General features: G+C 46.2%; 1 protein-coding gene across 1 annotated transcript; it reads left to right on the forward strand.

Annotated features, from left to right (window-relative positions):
- Positions 1-8983: 8983 nt before the first annotated feature.
- Positions 8984-16050, forward strand: LOC110221851 (hexosaminidase D-like). Its single transcript, XM_078152558.1, has 14 exons — positions 8984-9250; positions 10173-10281; positions 10566-10764; positions 10946-11055; positions 11419-11506; positions 11897-12061; positions 12147-12330; positions 13207-13278; positions 13560-13791; positions 14000-14082; positions 14742-14820; positions 15086-15184; positions 15410-15499; positions 15678-16050. Exons 1-14 carry the CDS (start codon positions 9181-9183, stop codon positions 15967-15969), a joined length of 1872 nt encoding a protein of 623 aa, XP_078008684.1. The 5' UTR covers positions 8984-9180; the 3' UTR covers positions 15970-16050.
- Positions 16051-16271: the final 221 nt, after the last annotated feature.

A 16271-nucleotide genomic window follows, 5' to 3' on the forward strand; every position in this document is an offset into this window, starting at 1 on the left:
GCCAGCCACTGGATAAATAATGTTAGGGGCCACAGCAGCCCATGATAATAAGCTACTGAGGGAGTAAGGGTTTGAAATCTGGACCAGGAAGTAGTCCCCATAGTGATGAAATATTCAAAGTAATGTGCAAATGTTTTTGTTTAGTGATAGTAGTGATAATGGCGGTGGTATATGTAAGTCTGGAAGCACATGGGATAGTTTTCAACTTGGAGATCTGTCTAATGTGAAATTTTAAGCCAGTAGATGTTAAGAATCTCATTTAGCACTAACATAGGAAAGTGTTTCTTTTTGTAAATATGCATCTCCTATGTACTCTCTATGGGTAGATTGGTGTAGTAGGGACAAATTTATTTCTGGACAATTGTGTGTTTTTCTTAAGTAGCACAGTGTCAAAAAGGAAGCTAACTGGGCTCTAAAAATCATTCCAGACTGCTGACAACTTGTTTAGAGTAGCTGCTGAGTTTAGGGGACTGAGATTATAGGAATACAGGGTTTTAAAATAAGAAGAAATCTTTTTTTTTGAGGAAACTGGGGTAAAATGACTTGCCCAGAGTCACACAGCTCCTAAGTGTCTGGGATCAGATTTGAACTTAGATCCTCCTGACAATAGGGTTGGTGTGCTATCCACTGTGCCACCTAGCTACTTCCAGAACAGGAAGAAATTTTAAAGGTCATCTAGTATCATAGATGTAGAGCTAGAAGAAATGCCAGACATCATCTAATCTAACCTCATTTTGCAGATGAGGAAACTGAGGCTAGAGAAGTTAAGTGACTTTACCAAGGTTACACAAGGAGTAAGTAGCAGAGCAGAGATTTGAACTAGCATACCACACAGCTTGAAATGGCCATTGAACCAAAAATGGTCAGAAAAGAAAGAATATGTACTTTTCAATTGGATAATTGATTGTGAATAGAGGTTGCTGGGTGGTGAAGTACATAGAGAGTGCTGAACTTGGAATCAGGAAGGTATGAGTTAAAATCTTGCCTCAGACACTTACTAGCTGTAGGACCCTCGGTGAGTCTGCCTCAGATTCCTTTGTCTGCAAAACAGTATTAAGAATAGCATCTGTTTCACAGGATTGCTGTGAGGATCAAAAGAGATAACACATACAAAGCACTTAGCAAACCTGAAAGTGCTACATAAATGCTAGCTATTGTTATTATTAATAATTATTATTGAACTACCTTTTAGATATAAATTTCAATCTGACTTAGGTCTTTTACTTCCTGGCCAAAAGTATAAGCGATTGTGTCTGGCTTTCTAAATTTCTCAGGATGAACGATTGTGGATTTGGAGTAAAATTGGGAATTGGTGTATACATTTATCTATGTAAAGGATTTCTTTACGATTGGTAGGATTGAGAGCTATCTTAACATCCTGTGGTCCTGAAAAAAGAAGCTTCTCAAAGGCCAGCATGCCTCTTAACAACTTGTTTTCTTTCTATGGTTATTCTTTCTAGTTTATATTTTGAGGTTGATGGGATTGGATACAACTCCAATAGGAAATATTCTATTTATTATGTGGGAATGCATCTATTACTGATATTATCTGGAGAAAAGATGACTTCTCTACGGCATATGTGATTGTTGCTGGGGAATCATTGATAACGGTGTCATGCTCATGCAGGCATGTTAGATCATTGCAGAGATGACTCACATTGATTTTATTAACTATGCTCTGTGGTAGCTTTTGAATTCAGTTGACATATAAAGCCCAAATGGGAAACACAAAGATGGAGCATTTGATCCATGTCGATAATCTACACATTTGCAGCCAATTGAATCCAAAGACTAAATGAAATATTGGAGGCAAATTGCTTTATAAACCTTAAAAGTAATGTATGTTATTATTATTATTCCTCCATCAAAGGAAACACTCCAGTGCCTCCTCATAGCTTGAAGAGGACCCTAGATTCTTTCCTCCCCCACTTAATAATATTTAATTTTTTCCAATTTTTCCAATTATGTTTTCCAAATCCACAATTTTTCCGAAGATAGTTTTCAACATTCATTTTTTATAAGATTTTGAATTCCAAATTTTTCTCCCTTCCTCCCTTCACCCCCCTCCCCAAGACAGTAAGCAATCTGATATAGGTTATACATGTACAATCATGCTAAACATATTTTCACATTAGTCACTCTGTGAAAGAAGAATCAGAACAAAACCACAAGAAAAAAAAATAACAAAAAACCCAGCAACAACAAAAGTGAAAATAGTATGCTTTGATCTGTATTCAGACTCCATAGTTCTTTCTCTGGATGTGGATAGCATTTTCCATCATGAGTCTTTTGGAATTGTCTTGGATCATTGTAATGCTGAGAAGAGCCCAGTCTATCATAGTTGACCATTGCCCAATATTGCTGTTACTGTGTACAATGTTCTGGTTCTGTTCACTTCACTAAGCATCAGTTCATGTAAGTCTTTCCAGGTTTTTCTGAAATCCACCTGCTCATCATTTCTTTTTTTTTTTTTGGTGGGGGGGGTTGGGGAGAGGCAATTGGAGTTAAGTGACTTGCCCAGGATCACACAGCTAGTGAGTATCATGTGTCTGAGGCCACATTTGAACTCAGGTCCTCCTGACTCCGGGGCTGGTGCTCTATCCACTGTGCTATCTAGCTGTCCCTCATCATTTCTTATAGCACAGTAGTATTCCATTACATTCGTATACCACAACTTGTTCAGCCATTCCGCAATGGATGGGCATCCCCTCAATTTCCAATTCTTTGTCACAACAAAAAGAGCTGCTATAAATATTGTACATGTGGGGACCCTAGATTCTTGAAGGCTATGCCAGTGGAATCTAAATTCTGGCAGTTTCTACCAAGGCTTCAAGTTTGGCACAAGTAACAGACTGTATGTACGTCTATTGTCTGAGGACCAACCTAGCTCAATTTGGAGAGGTTCTCCACTCCACTGGCTATGGGATGAGGAATTTTTCAGCCACAGTAACTCGTGAAGACTATCTACTTATAGGGGAGTGGTGATCTGGTTTGGTGGAGCAAGACAGAATCACTAATCCTTAGAGTATTAAAGTATAATTAATTCAATTGAATCTATTGGTTCATGTTAAAGGATTGTAGGTTTACAAGCATAAGTTTTTATTTCCTATTTAAATTTGGGGAAAAGATGCCGTATTGATGGCAAGGCAGGGAATGAATTTTGATCAATATTAATGATGATACTTAAAATGTGATGCACCTGTAAAATTGGGGGTAGGATCTTTTCTGAAGATTTTTCTCTCTTCAATTTGTCCAACTAACATTAGGATAATAATGGACAATCAGGCTTTTGGAAAAATTGCTTTCTCTTAACAGGTCAGGGTTGTAGCTAGTGGCTCAGTGGATAGAGCATTGGACCTGGAGCCAGTAAAGCCTGAATTCAAATCCTGCCCCCGACATTTACTAGCTGTGTGACCCTGGGCAATTCACTTAACTGTTCTCTGCCTCAGTTTCCTCAGTTGTAAAATGGGGATAATAATAGCATCTGTCTCCCAGTGTTGTTGTGAGGATCAAAAGAGATGTATTATTTGTGAAGCACTTTGCAAAACATAAAGTACTTTACAAATTCTGGCTATTATTGTTGTTGTAAATATAGATTTGAGAGTCATATGTGGAGAGGTTATAGCTGAAATAATAAGAATAGAAAAGAAAGAAAGTAGAGAAGATGGCTAGGGACAGGAGCTTGGGAGGGTGTCTTACATTTGGGGAAGGGATAAGAGAAGCAGACAGTGAAGAAGACAAAAGAAAGGCCAGAGAGACGGAAGAGATGGAAGGAGAACCGGTAAAATTCAATTTCACAAAGCCAGGGGAAGAGAGAGTATCTCTCAAAAGGGAATATGGTCAGCAGCATCAAATATAGAAACTGAGGCCATTGGATTTGGTGATGAAGCCATCTGTGACTTTAAAGAGAGTGATGCCAATGGAATGAAGGAGATAAAAACCAGATCACAGGGATATAGAATATTAAGAAGTGAATGGCTGATGAAGATGTAGAGTCAATGTATCTAGAATTTTTTTTTCTAGAAGTTTAGTGGTAAAAGGAGGAGAGAACTGGGATTGGAGCTTAAGGGGGCAGCAGAGTAAAGGAAAGGTTTTTTTTAGGATAAGGGAGACCTGAGTATGTTGGGTGAAGAGATGATTGGTGATTGAGCCAGACCCTAAGGAGTTGGTGGGGGAGGTGGGGGGAGGGGGAGCATGGGATCAAGACCATCGATTGAAGGATTAAAGTTGGCAAGGACAGCCTCCTCAACTTTTGAGTCCAGAAGGGAGGAGAGGATGACGAAGACCTTGAGGTGTAGAGAAAGAGAGTCAAGGAAGATCATATAGGATGGTCTCCATCTTCCCAGTAGAGTATAAAGGAAAGTTTTCTAGAGAGAGTAAGGCAGTGAGGGTGGGGGTGAGATTGAACATTTGAAGAGAGTAGAGGAAGCTTGGAGCCTTTGCTCAGGGGAATGTGATGGGAAGTCATAGAGTCATAGATTTAGAGCGGGAGTGACCTTAGAATCCATTAAGTCTGACTCCTTCATTTTACAGAGTGGAAACTGAGGCTCATAGATGTTAAATGAAGATCACACATCATGTCATACATCTAATAAGTATAGGATTTGAATCAATATCTTTCTGACTCCAAGTCCAGATGTCTATCCACTCTGTGCAACACTGTCTTATCTCCAAATAAATAAAAGGATTATCATACAGCAGTGAAGGTCCTAAAGTCTAGATAGAATGAACTATATAGAACCCATGAACCCAAGAGCAGCAGTGGAGAAGGCAAATGAGAAAGCCCAGAAATTACAGCACACTGGGAATTTTCAGGGCAGGAAAGTCAAGAGGGCAAGAGATTCAAAGATCAAAATGAAAGTATTATGGTATTCCATTGTTTGTCATTTCTAGTCATGTCTGACTCTTTGTGTTCCATTTCTTGGCAAAGATACAAGAGTAGTCTGCCATTTCCTTCTCCAGCTCATTTTGCATATGAGGAAATTGAGGCAAACAGGGTTAAGCAACTTGGCCAGGGTCACACAGCTAGTAAGTGTTTGAATCAGATTCGAACTCAGATCTTCCTTAATCCAAGCCCAGGACTTTAGCCACTGTGCGCTCAGTACTCCATTAGTAAGCATCCACTATCTCCTACTTCTAGTCCAGCCCTCACAGCCATCACAGAAACTCATGAGGAGAAGGGGCCAACTATCCCCATCAACTGCCGACCAATTTCCATACACAGACAGGGCAGGCAAGCTAGACACTGATGGAGACAATCCAAAGGCCTTTGGAATAGTGATGCTTCCAGTCTGGTGCCTACAAGCCATGATCCTGGGAAGGACCATGACCCTGTGGAGATGGAGCCTGGCAACTGTTCCTACAGGGGCTACAGCTACAGCTATCCAGGGCCCAGGAAGAAAAAAGAAGTTGAATGGTTTAACATGAGAAACTTAGAGGGTTTAATCAGTGGAAATAACATTAAAAAAGAGGTATTACTGTCTGTTTGCCACTGTACCTTAAGGATCATGGGACCTTCCATTCTACTTGCATCTGAAAACTTCTGTATGTGTTGTTTCTCATGTTAGAATGTGAGGTCCTCAAGAACAAGGACTGTCTTACTCCTCTATTTGTATTCTCGGTGTTTAGCACATAGTATGTGCTTAAGAAATGCTTCATTCATTTATGTTGTGTGTGTGTGTGTGTGTGTGTTGTTGTTGTTGTTCAGTCATTTTTTCAGTAATGTCTGATTATCCTGACCTTATTTGAGGTTTTCTTGGCAAAGATACTGGAATGGTTTGCCATTTCCTTCTCTAGCTCATTTTACAGATGAGGAAACTGAGGCAAACAGGATTAAGTAATTTGCCCAGGGTCAGAAAGCTAGTAACTGTTTGAGGCCAGATTTTAACTTAGGAAAGTTGTCTTCCTGACTCCCAGATCCAGAATTCTATCCACTACACCACCTCACTGATACACACACACACACACAAACACACGTACAAACACTCATACACATATGTATATGTATATACATGCACATAATATATATATATATTAATTACATGTAAGTATGTAGAGATAAATATAAAGAAAATAACTATGGTGCAGTTTAATTTGGTAAGGAAGGCAATAGGATTAAAAAATTTTTTTTTACCTTTTAAATATTTGTTTTCATTAACTAAGCTCTGCCTTCTCACCTTTTCACCCAACCCCTTACCTTCAATTGAGAATACAAAAAACCAAAGCCCATTACAAACACATATAGTTAATCAAAATTAATTTCTGCATTTGCTGTGTCCAAAAAGATTTGTTTTACTCTGTATTCTTCATTCTTCACCTCTCTATCAGGAGATGGGTAGCATATTTCCTTAAAAGTTCTCCAGAATCCTGTTTGGTTACTGAGCCCAGAGAAGAGTCCAGCATAATAGTATTCCATCACATTCATATACCATAACTTGTGCATCAGTTCTTCAATTTGTGGGCATCCTCTCAGATCCCCAGTCTTTACCATTTCAAAGAGAGCTATAAATATTTTTGACTACCCTTAGAGTTTGTTTTGCTTAGGACTAATCCCTTCCTTAATCTGTCCTCCTTCTAAATCTTCCCTTCCCCTTTTCCCCTTTCCCTCCTATTTCCCTGTTGAGTGAAATACATTTCTGTACCCAACTGCATGAGTTCTTCCTGTTTTTGACCAGTAGTGATGAGAGTGAGGTTCAAATGTCAGACATTCCACTCACTGCCTCTTCTTTATTTGTATAGATGTCTACTTGTGCACCCTCATTATGTAAGATAATTTTCCTTAACCTTCCTTTCCTTTCTCCCAGAGTGTGTTCCTCTCCCCTGTTCTTTCCATTCTTTTCTTAAGATCATCAAAACATAACAGAACCACTCCCAGGCCTTGTCTAATTGGACCCTCCATGGACCCTGATGATAATAGGGTTGAGAAGGGAACACATATATCATCTTCCTATATTTGAACGTCTTAGTTTATCCTTGTTTACCATCATTCACTCATGTTTACCTCTTTATGTTGCTCTTCATTCCTGTGTTTGAACTTCAAAATTTCTCTACAACACAAGCCTTTTCATCAGGAATGTTTGGATTCTCTATTTCATTTAAAGGTCCCTCTCTTCCTTCCCTCCCCCTGGCCCAGCATTATACTCAGTTTTCTTGGGTAAGTTATTCTTGATTGTAAGGCCATATCCTTTGCCTTCTGCAATATCATATTCCAAACCCTTGGTTCCTTTATAGTGCTTGCTGCTAAATCATCTGTGATTCTGTACTTGAATTCTTTCTTTCTGGCTGCTTACAGTATTTTTTCTTTGACCTGGAAGCTCTATATTTGGCCTACAATATTCCTGGTAATTTTCATTTTGGGGATTCTTTCAGGAGGTGATCAGTGGATTCTTTCAATTTCCCCTTTGCTCTATGTTTCTAAGACATCTAGGCAGTTTTCTTTCAAGATTTTGAGATAGGATGTCTAGGTTCTTGTTTTGATCTTGGCTTTTGTGGAGTCCAGTGATTTTAATTTTTTTTTTCCTCCTTGATTTGTTTTCCAGGTCAGTTGTTTCTGCTATGAGATACCTTACATTTTCTTCCTTTTTCTCCCTGAGCCTTTTGACTTCAATATTTCTGGTTGCCTCATGGAGTCATTGGCTTCCATTTGGTCCATTCTAATTTTCAGGGAGTTTGTTGCTTGGGTAAGATTTAGCACTTCTTCTAAAGGAAGGCATGTGGATGTGGGAGAATCAGAAAAGGCTTCATGTAAAAGGTGGGGCTTATGTTGTATCTTGAAGAAAGAGAGGGACTCTACAGGGCAAAGGTAAAGAGGAAGGTACTCTGAGGATGAGGGTTAGGGTTAGTGCCAGTTCCAAGTTCAGCAAAGTGAGTCATATCTGATAAGGCTAGAAGGATGGGTTGGAGCCAGGTTTGAAAGGCTTTAGAAGCCAAGCAAAAGTTTATATTTTTTCTTAGAGGCATTAGGAAGCCATTGTTGCAATGGCTGACCATAGAGTACAGGCTGGCTAGGCTAAGGGTGGGACCTGTGATTTCATTGGTCTAGGCAACTTCTGGGTGAGGAAGTCCCCTAGCAATGCAGGTTGATACCTTTTATGCAACTTTTAATCTTAAAAAGTTGCCTAGGGCACTGAAAGGTTACACACTCAGAGGTGGAATTTGAACCCAGGTCTACCCTGGATTCAAAGTCAACTCCTTATCCACTACAACATGTTTCACCAGAGTTGGGTAGAAAGGTAGGAAAAGCAATAATGGATGCTGCACTTGGAAAAAAGGGAAAGGTCAAAGGGCTAGAAGTCATGATGAGGTCAAAAAGCAGATGCAGGAGAAGTAGGAAAAGTAGGAAGATAAAAAAATTGAATGAAAAATGGGGCAGCTAAGTGATGCAGTGGATAGAGCATAGGCCCTGGAGTCAGGAAGACCTGAGTTCAAATTTGGCTTCAGACACTTGACATTTACCAGCTATGTGACCCTGGGCAAGTCACTTAACTCTGATTACCTCACCCAAAAAAATTGTAAGAAAAAGGAGTATTTTAGTTCAGAATCAGGGAGGTGATAGAGTTTCCTGCGATACTGTTGTCTGAGATGTGGGTGGTTGAAGTGGAGGTCAAGAGAGCTGAGTGCATTGAAGAATTCTGGGATCTGGACTTTATAAGGGCCATTAATATACATATTGAAGTCACTGAGGATGATTTAATGGAAAGACAAAACAGTGGGTCAGGTACTAAAGCCCCTGAAGAAGTGAAAGAGAGGATCCTGAAGGTGAGTAGATGATTGCTAAGATGGACAGAAAGTGTTATAAAAAGAATGGCATGCATTTCAAGGAAGAAAAGGTTTTTGAATGATAGTGGCAGGTTGATGGTCCAGGAGAAGTAAATAAATGGTGGTGAGCAAGAAGCATGCTGACTCCTCCTTCTGACCTTGTCATTCACAGGGAGTGAGAGAAGAAGCAGTCTCCATTGGAGAGAATTGTCAGGGAGGGAATCGGTGTTGTCAGGGAAAAAGCCAGGTTCTTGTTAAGGCGGGCAGCTGGAAGGAATGCTTGTGAAAAAGGTGGGGGATGGAGAGGAGCTTGCTCACAGTAGAACAGGGGTTCCACAGGGCACAGTAGAAGGGGGCTAGAGCAGGCGCAGAGAAGGTGGAGCAAGCCTGGGGAGGCTTAGTACCCACCGATCGCAGACAGGAATGAGAAGACCAGAGGATATAGACGGGGAAAGTTCTGGGGAGAGTAATGGAGGAGATAGGATGGTGGAAGGTAAGCTTGAAGGACATGTCAGATGTGGAAGAATGGGAGTCCCTGTGGGTCCCAGATGTTCGGGGAAAGGGTGGGCGGAGATCCACACGTTCTCTTCGGAATGGAGGTTGGTTGGCCCCATAAGCCTGTACTGCTGTAGCGGGGTCTGGGGGTGGAAAGGAAAAGGAACGGGGTCCCAGTGGGGCTTTTAGAATTGGCTATGGCGATTCGCTCCTGGGTGGGGGTGGGTTCGGGAGACACCCCCAGCCCCCCACCGCATCCCTCTACATCCTTTCCTCCTCCCGAGCTGTCATCCTCCGGCAGCAGGCGGAGCTTGCCGCGGCTGTTCGCATCCAATCACAGCGTCGGGTGGGGCTTGAGGCCGTCCCGGCCCGCTAGCCGCAGCCTGGGGATCTCGGTGCGCTCCCCACCTGCCCGCCCGCACCGGGGAGCGGGGGTCGGTTCGGCGACCGCCCGGAGGGGTTGGGGGGGCAGCGGTGCGGGCGGGGCCTGGAGGCGTCGGAACCCCGCGGCGCCTAACGGGGCCGGGAGGAGAGCAGCTCAGCCAGGTGCTGGGGGACCTGGGCGGGCCGGGCGCGGGCTGGGGCTGGGAGGCGGGAGCGGGACTCGCGGGGGCGCCCCGCCTCTGCGCCCCCAAGATCCGGGTCTAGACCATCAATTCTCCCTTCTCTCTTCGCCAGCTTTCACCCGAGACTCCTTCCCTTCTGCTCCAGCCTAGGGCTGCCTGGGGATGGGGAGGCTGTGAAGCCAGGCTATGCTCTCCCCTCCCCCTCCCCTTCCTAAGCCTCCCACTCCCCACCCCATCGACTCTCCCATCCATCCACTGAGACCTAACATCCCCTCAATACCCCACAGGGATGACAATTCTTCCCTTTCCCAGACCCGGGCTTGACCCATTGACCCCCCTCCCATTTTACCCCAGGAGTGACTACACCCCCCAGGATGTTGCAAAGGAACCAGAAATTGCTTCTGCAAGTGGCCTCCTTGCTCCTCTGTGCTTGTGCCGGCCTCAGACTGCTTCTGCCCCGGTGGTGAGGGGCTAGGGCTGCTGCATGAGGGGTGGGGAGCTTGGGGGTGGGGGAGGAGAATTGTTCATATGCTATAGAGGTACATGGTATCTTTGAATGTACAAAAATACATCATTACCAGGCCATAAGCTGGAGCCCCTGGATCGGGGCAGGTGCTTTCCTAGGCATAAGGTAGGAAAAGGGAAAGATGTGTGTGCGTGTGTGCTCATTGGACCTCACCTACCCATCCCCTTGTTTGTTGTTGGCAGATCAATGATCTCTAATTTTTTTATCTTTCACTTTCTCAGCCTGGAGCCAACATCAGGCAGGTCCTGGGGTGAAACAGGGGGTGGCCAGCCATCTCCTGAACCAGTTGGGGAGAGTACTCTGGGGTCTTGGTCCCAGAGGTTGACTGGGGAGGTTCCTCGAAGAGATGAAACAGGAGTGATGAAGGTTGTCCACCTGGACATGAAGGGAGCTGCTCCCAGGGTATCTTATCTGGAACAGGTGAGACAGTTGATTAGGATGGCTGAGAAGCCACCACTGATGAGGGAAGGGATCTGGGAAGGGGCTGTACTGAAGGGGGAGGGGCAATGATTTTTTTTAGGGTGGAGGGATGATCCTAGGAGGGCAAAGGGAAGAATCCAAGTCCCTCTGACCTGTTGCCCCTCACTCTGCTCCCCCCAAGCTGTTTCCACTTCTGTCCCGACTCGGGGCAGATGCTGTGCTGATCGAATATGAGGACATGTTCCCTTTCCATGGGGAACTTGAATTGTTACGTTCATCCCACTCCTACAGGTGGGAAGGGGGTTGGGTTTGTGGGAACTGATGGAGGAGTGGGGCTGTGGGTTTAGGAGGGCCTTAGGATCTGAGAGAGGAGCCTAATAGGGAATGGGATCAGTCTATGGGAGCCGAATTAGATTGGGGGGATGTATTACAACTGTGGAGTTCAACAAGGGAGGTCACCCAGGGATTTGGGGTTCCTCAGCATCTGATAGGGGAAGCAGGTCAGACCTGTAGGGTCTGATAGAGGGAGGAATCTGTGGGGTTTAATAGAGAAGGCTGACCGTGAGCTGGAGGGAGCACGAGTAAGAGTGGCAGGGAATGGGGTGCATAACAGTGCAGCTAGTGGGGGCCTGATAAGGACCCTGGTATTCTCAGTAAGCACGACATTGAGCGGATCCAGCAATTGGCAGCACAGAACCACCTGGAGGTGATTCCTCTGGTGCAGACATTTGGCCACTTTGAGGTACGTGACCCCTGCCCCAGTCCATCTCATGGGCTATTAACATGACCTCAGAATCCAGCAATTAACCCTCATCCTGGCCCATAACCCTTGACCTTTGACTAGGATCTTCCAATCTTAATCCTGATCTGGGGATCCCAGGGGCCAGTGACTTTTCAAGGTTGGGGGATGATCCCAGGAGGGCAAAGGGAAGAGCCCATATCCCACTGACCTGTCCCCCTTCACCCTGTTCCCCTATTTCCACTTCTGTCCTGGCTTGGGGCAGATGCTATGCTGATCAAATATGATGACATGTTTCCTTCCCATGGGAAACTGGTTATTGCCTCCTAAATTCTTAGCTTTCCTAATCCTGTCCCCCACTCCCCCCCTTCATCTTGGTGTTTCTCGTTCCAGTTTGTGCTGAAGCATGAGAAGTTCTGGCCTCTGCGGGAGGTTGATCGTTATCCCAGCACCCTGAATCCCCATGCGGCTGGGGCAATGCCACTGCTCCGGGCCCTCCTGGGCCAGGTCCTAGATCAGCATCCACACACCCGCTGGCTACATGTGGGAGCTGATGAGGTTAGAGATGGGAAGGGAGACGGAGAGATGAGGACCAGGCTTTGGAGGTCTTGCCTGAGCTGGTCCATCTGCCCTTTCGGTTCAGGTGTTCCACCTGGGTGAGGGTGCAGACTCCCGTGCCTGGCTACTCCGCCATGGGGAAGATGTTGGTCACATGTACTTGAACCATGTTCGAGAGGTCGTGACCTTCCTGAGCTGGCGCCACCCAGGGCTTCGACTGCTACTTTGGGATGATGTGCTTCGAAGACTCCCACCCCAGGCCGTCCGAGGCAGGGGGACCCCAACCCTGGGATCCCCCAATTTCTAGAAATCCTGACATTCTATCATTGGCATTCATCCCTCGACTCGGGGTTGAGGGCCTGGGTGCCCCCCCATCCCAGAGACCCTGACCTTCCCTCATTGGCATTCATGTCCCAACCTTCCAGGGTTGGAGGATGCTAGGAATGCTACCAACTCTGGGACCCTGGTATCCCCCTTCCCAACAGGGAGACACTGATCATTCCATCATTGGTATTCTTCCTACAACTCTAGAGCTCTGGAGTCCCCTGATCCCAAAGAACTTGACCTTCTCTCACTGACACTCATCCCCCAACCCTGGGACCCCTCCTTGCCCCCCAATGTTAGGAGTACCCCTAACCCCGGGATCCTGGAAACCCACATTTTAGAGGTCCTGACTTACCCTCATTGGCATTTGTTCTCAAACCTTAGTATCCTGGGATGCTTCCATCCTAAAGATCATCTTCTTCCCTCTCTTCTTCCCTCATTGGCAATTGTCTCTCAACTCTGGAATCCTAGGGTCCCCTCATCCCAGAGACTTTGCCTTTGTCTAGTTGGTATTCATTCTCTGGATTCTGGGCCTCTGGCATCCTGGGATATTCCCATCCTACAGACCCTGACATTCCTTCATTAGAATTTGTTCCTCAGCTCTGGGACACTCTCCCCTCCCCAACCCCAGGACTCCTCTAAGGCCTTTCCATGCCCAAGGATTGGCTATGGAAGGTCCTCTCAAACCCAAAGACAGCTTGGACTGGTGGGGATGGAGAGACAGGACCCAGATATGGAGGAATCTTTGTCATGCTTTGTCCTTGCCTTGGGGTTGGACTCCTTAACACCTTCTTACTAGTCTTTTATGTCCGTCCTCCTAGAATCGGGGATCCCTCAGCTTGCAGACCCTATGATGTGGTTCTATGACCCTGACTTGGACACTGACCAGATTGGTGAGCATATGACCTATCAGAACTGGAGTCACATCCCCTGATGCCCTGGTTGTTAGGTGGGCCAGGGCTGACCCGGTGATTAGCTTTACTGCCCTCCCTTCCCCTGGACTAGGACAACTTGAGATAGTAAATGTAGGGGTGGGTTGGATACTCCTCTTGATCCCTGGCCCCTGGATGAGTGGACCCTCCCCAGATCCCTTGATAGCTGAATCCTTCTACTATCCCTACTCCTGCTTTCTAGGTTCTTATACTCCTTGTGTTCTCCCCACCCCCACCCCCAGGACGGATCATTGCTAAATATGCAGAAAGTGGCTTCCGAGGTGTGTGGTTTGCCAGCTCCTTCAAAGGCTCCACAGGCCCAGCCCAGATGTGGACCCCTCTTAGCCATCACCTGAGCAACCAATTGTCGTGGCTCCGTGTGCTCCGAGCCATGCAGGCTGTGTCTGCTGGCCCCCACGTTCGGGATGCCCCCTCTATCCGCTGCCTGGGCATTGTTCTGACTGGTTGGCAGAGGTGAAGGCTTAGGCTAGGGACTGAATGGAGTGGCATGGACTGAGAATGGGAATCAGGGGCAGTCAACAAGCTTTTATGAAGCACCTACTACAATGGGTCAGGCACTGTGCTGAGGCTACAAAGAACAGCAGAAAGCAGAGTCCCTGCCCTCAAGGAACTTGTATTCTAATGGAGAGTCTTAGACATATCTCTGGGTCTCTATCTTCAGGTATGACCACTATTCCGTGCTGTGTGAGCTGCTTCCTGTGGCTATTCCTTCCTTGGCCATCTGTCTGCAGACCCTAGTTGCTGGTATGGCTTTTGCTCCAGGATGGTCATTCCCAAGATGTTGGGCTTGAAGGGAATTTAGGGACTTTCTCATCTTGCTCCCTTCTGTGTGTTGTGAATGAGAGGCCTAGGACCACTTGGAAAAGTTTTGGGAGAGGAGGCCTGGACACCAGCTGGGACTTTAGACCTCCCTTCCCTACCTCTTCCTCTTTCCCCTTCCATCCCCCCCCCAGTAGCTGGTTTTCTACCAGTTCCTTAACAGGTATGGAAAGACACTAGTAGCCCTGAGGATTTAGTCATAACTATCATAACTCATATGTCTGTAGTGCTATAAGGTTTATGGAACAGTTTACTCATAAAAACCCTGTGAGGTTGATAGTATACATATAATTATTCCAATTTTACAGGAAAGGAAACTGAGGCTGGTATTAACCATCACCTTGGGCAGCCAGGGAGAGGGGAGACAATGCCCAAGAAGGTGTGGTTTCCCTCTTTCTGTGCATAATATGGACTTTGGTTACTATTCTTAGACAATCAGACAGATGCTATTCATAGTGACTTTCCAAGACAGGAGAAGGAACTTGTCTATAAGTCATGCACTGAATTAAATTCTAACCCCTCTGGTTTGGGACAGGGCGGCTCATCTAGATCACCTGTTTTTTTTTCCCCTTTCCTTCCACTAGGAGAATTCACAGAGGTGACCAAGAAGACAGTCATGGAGCTACTGGGGTTTCAGACTATCAACCTGGAGTCCAGCACCTGGTGGGGAGGTCATGGGCCAGACTAGGGTGTGGGGTCCCTAGTTAGGGCTCTAGGAGGGGCTCTCCATGCCAGCCTGGAGATCACTGCCTGGTGGAAGCCTGGGGCAGGCTTGGGGAAGCCAGGGCTCTGTGGGCAGGGATCAGGGAAGAAGGAAGTTGGAAGGGGATAGGGAGGTCCAGTTTAGCATGTCAGTCTGAAGTCTGGCCAAAGACTACCCCCTTTCCCATCCAGGCCCTGCTTGATCCTCTTCCCTTCTTATCCACAGCCAAGGAGATGGTATGTTTCCTGGGGCTGAGGTCTATCACCTGGTGGAACAAGTCAAGGATCTGAAGGAGACTGGGCTGAAGGCTCTGGAGGAGGACAGGTATCTCTTACACCCACCCCCTCTGATCACCCCCCATCTGTTTTACACTTGAGAGAGCAGCTCCTGATGCCTCATTCCTGAGGACCCTTGGGAAGAGGACTTTGAGAAGAACCAGAGGGGCTGTCCCCCAACTCCCCATTCTCCTCTTAGTACATGCAAAATGGGAGGGCAGGGGACGTATGGCCAGTTGCTGAAGTACCCCCTTCTGCCATTGTGTACCCCTAGCACAGCTCAGGGCTGGTTTAGCCCTTACCATCGTAAAAATCGGTTTGGGAATCCACAGAATCTGGAGGCCTTTGGCCGAAAATTGACCAAGTGAGTAGTGTGTGTGGGGAAGGGATGGGAGGGCTCTAGGATGCTGAGGCTGACCTCTCAGGTTTTTCAGAGAGGAGTGGCAAGTCTGAAGATGTTGTCTGGTCGGTGAGGGAGAACTCACTTCTGGAGGCTGGTGGGGGGAGGGTGACCCGTGGACATCCTCATTTCCTTCCCTCAGGGTGTCCGAGGCCTGGGAGAGCCTGCTGCCGACCCTACAGATGCACTTGGGTGTTGTGTTCTACTCTAATACTGTGGATGAGTGGTTGGAGGAGTATGTCTTACCACAGCTGGAACCCTTGAGGGCTATGGTGCGGGATTACCAGGATCTCCTCCAGCTGAAAGGGAAACCAGGAGGGGCCCGGCCTGGGGAGGTTGTGCTGAACCCCCAAGTCATCCCTACCCTAGGCCCTGGTTTCCAGGGGGCCCGTTCCAGGAGGGAGAGTCCAGGTGATGACTCATTTGGGGGCTGAGGTCCATCGTGGTGGTGGGCTTCCTCTGAGGGAGGTGGGAGTATAAAACTGACTTTAACGATTAAAAACTATTTTCTTAAATAGGCTTCTGAAGAATTTTTTTTTTTGAGGGGAACTGGCAGTGGGTGGGAAGGGGTCAGATTCAAGTCAATACATCTTTACCTAGCCTTCTGTGATCAGCCACTCTGGAGAGGAGACTCATGGAATCAGAGTTTTAGAAGCGGAACAAACCTTCCAAATTATGGTGACCTAGAATTCAACATAATGTTCTAGGTATTATCTGATTGGGGCAGATTATACTC

Source organism: Phascolarctos cinereus, unplaced genomic scaffold (genome assembly GCF_003287225.1).
Source record: "Phascolarctos cinereus isolate Bilbo 61053 unplaced genomic scaffold, phaCin_HiC Scaffold_4;HRSCAF=312, whole genome shotgun sequence".
Lineage (NCBI taxonomy): Eukaryota > Metazoa > Chordata > Mammalia > Diprotodontia > Phascolarctidae > Phascolarctos > Phascolarctos cinereus.

Coding starts and splice junctions, on each gene's coding strand:
- LOC110221851 (XM_078152558.1), top strand. CDS start 9,181: ATGAGAAGACCAGAGGATATAGACGGGGAAAGTTCTGGGGAGAGTAAT. Junction 13,279..13,559: donor CTTGGACACTGACCAGATTG/GTGAGCATATGA, acceptor CCCCACCCCCAG/GACGGATCATTGCTAAATAT. Junction 15,185..15,409: donor AAGGCTCTGGAGGAGGACAG/GTATCTCTTACA, acceptor GTGTACCCCTAG/CACAGCTCAGGGCTGGTTTA.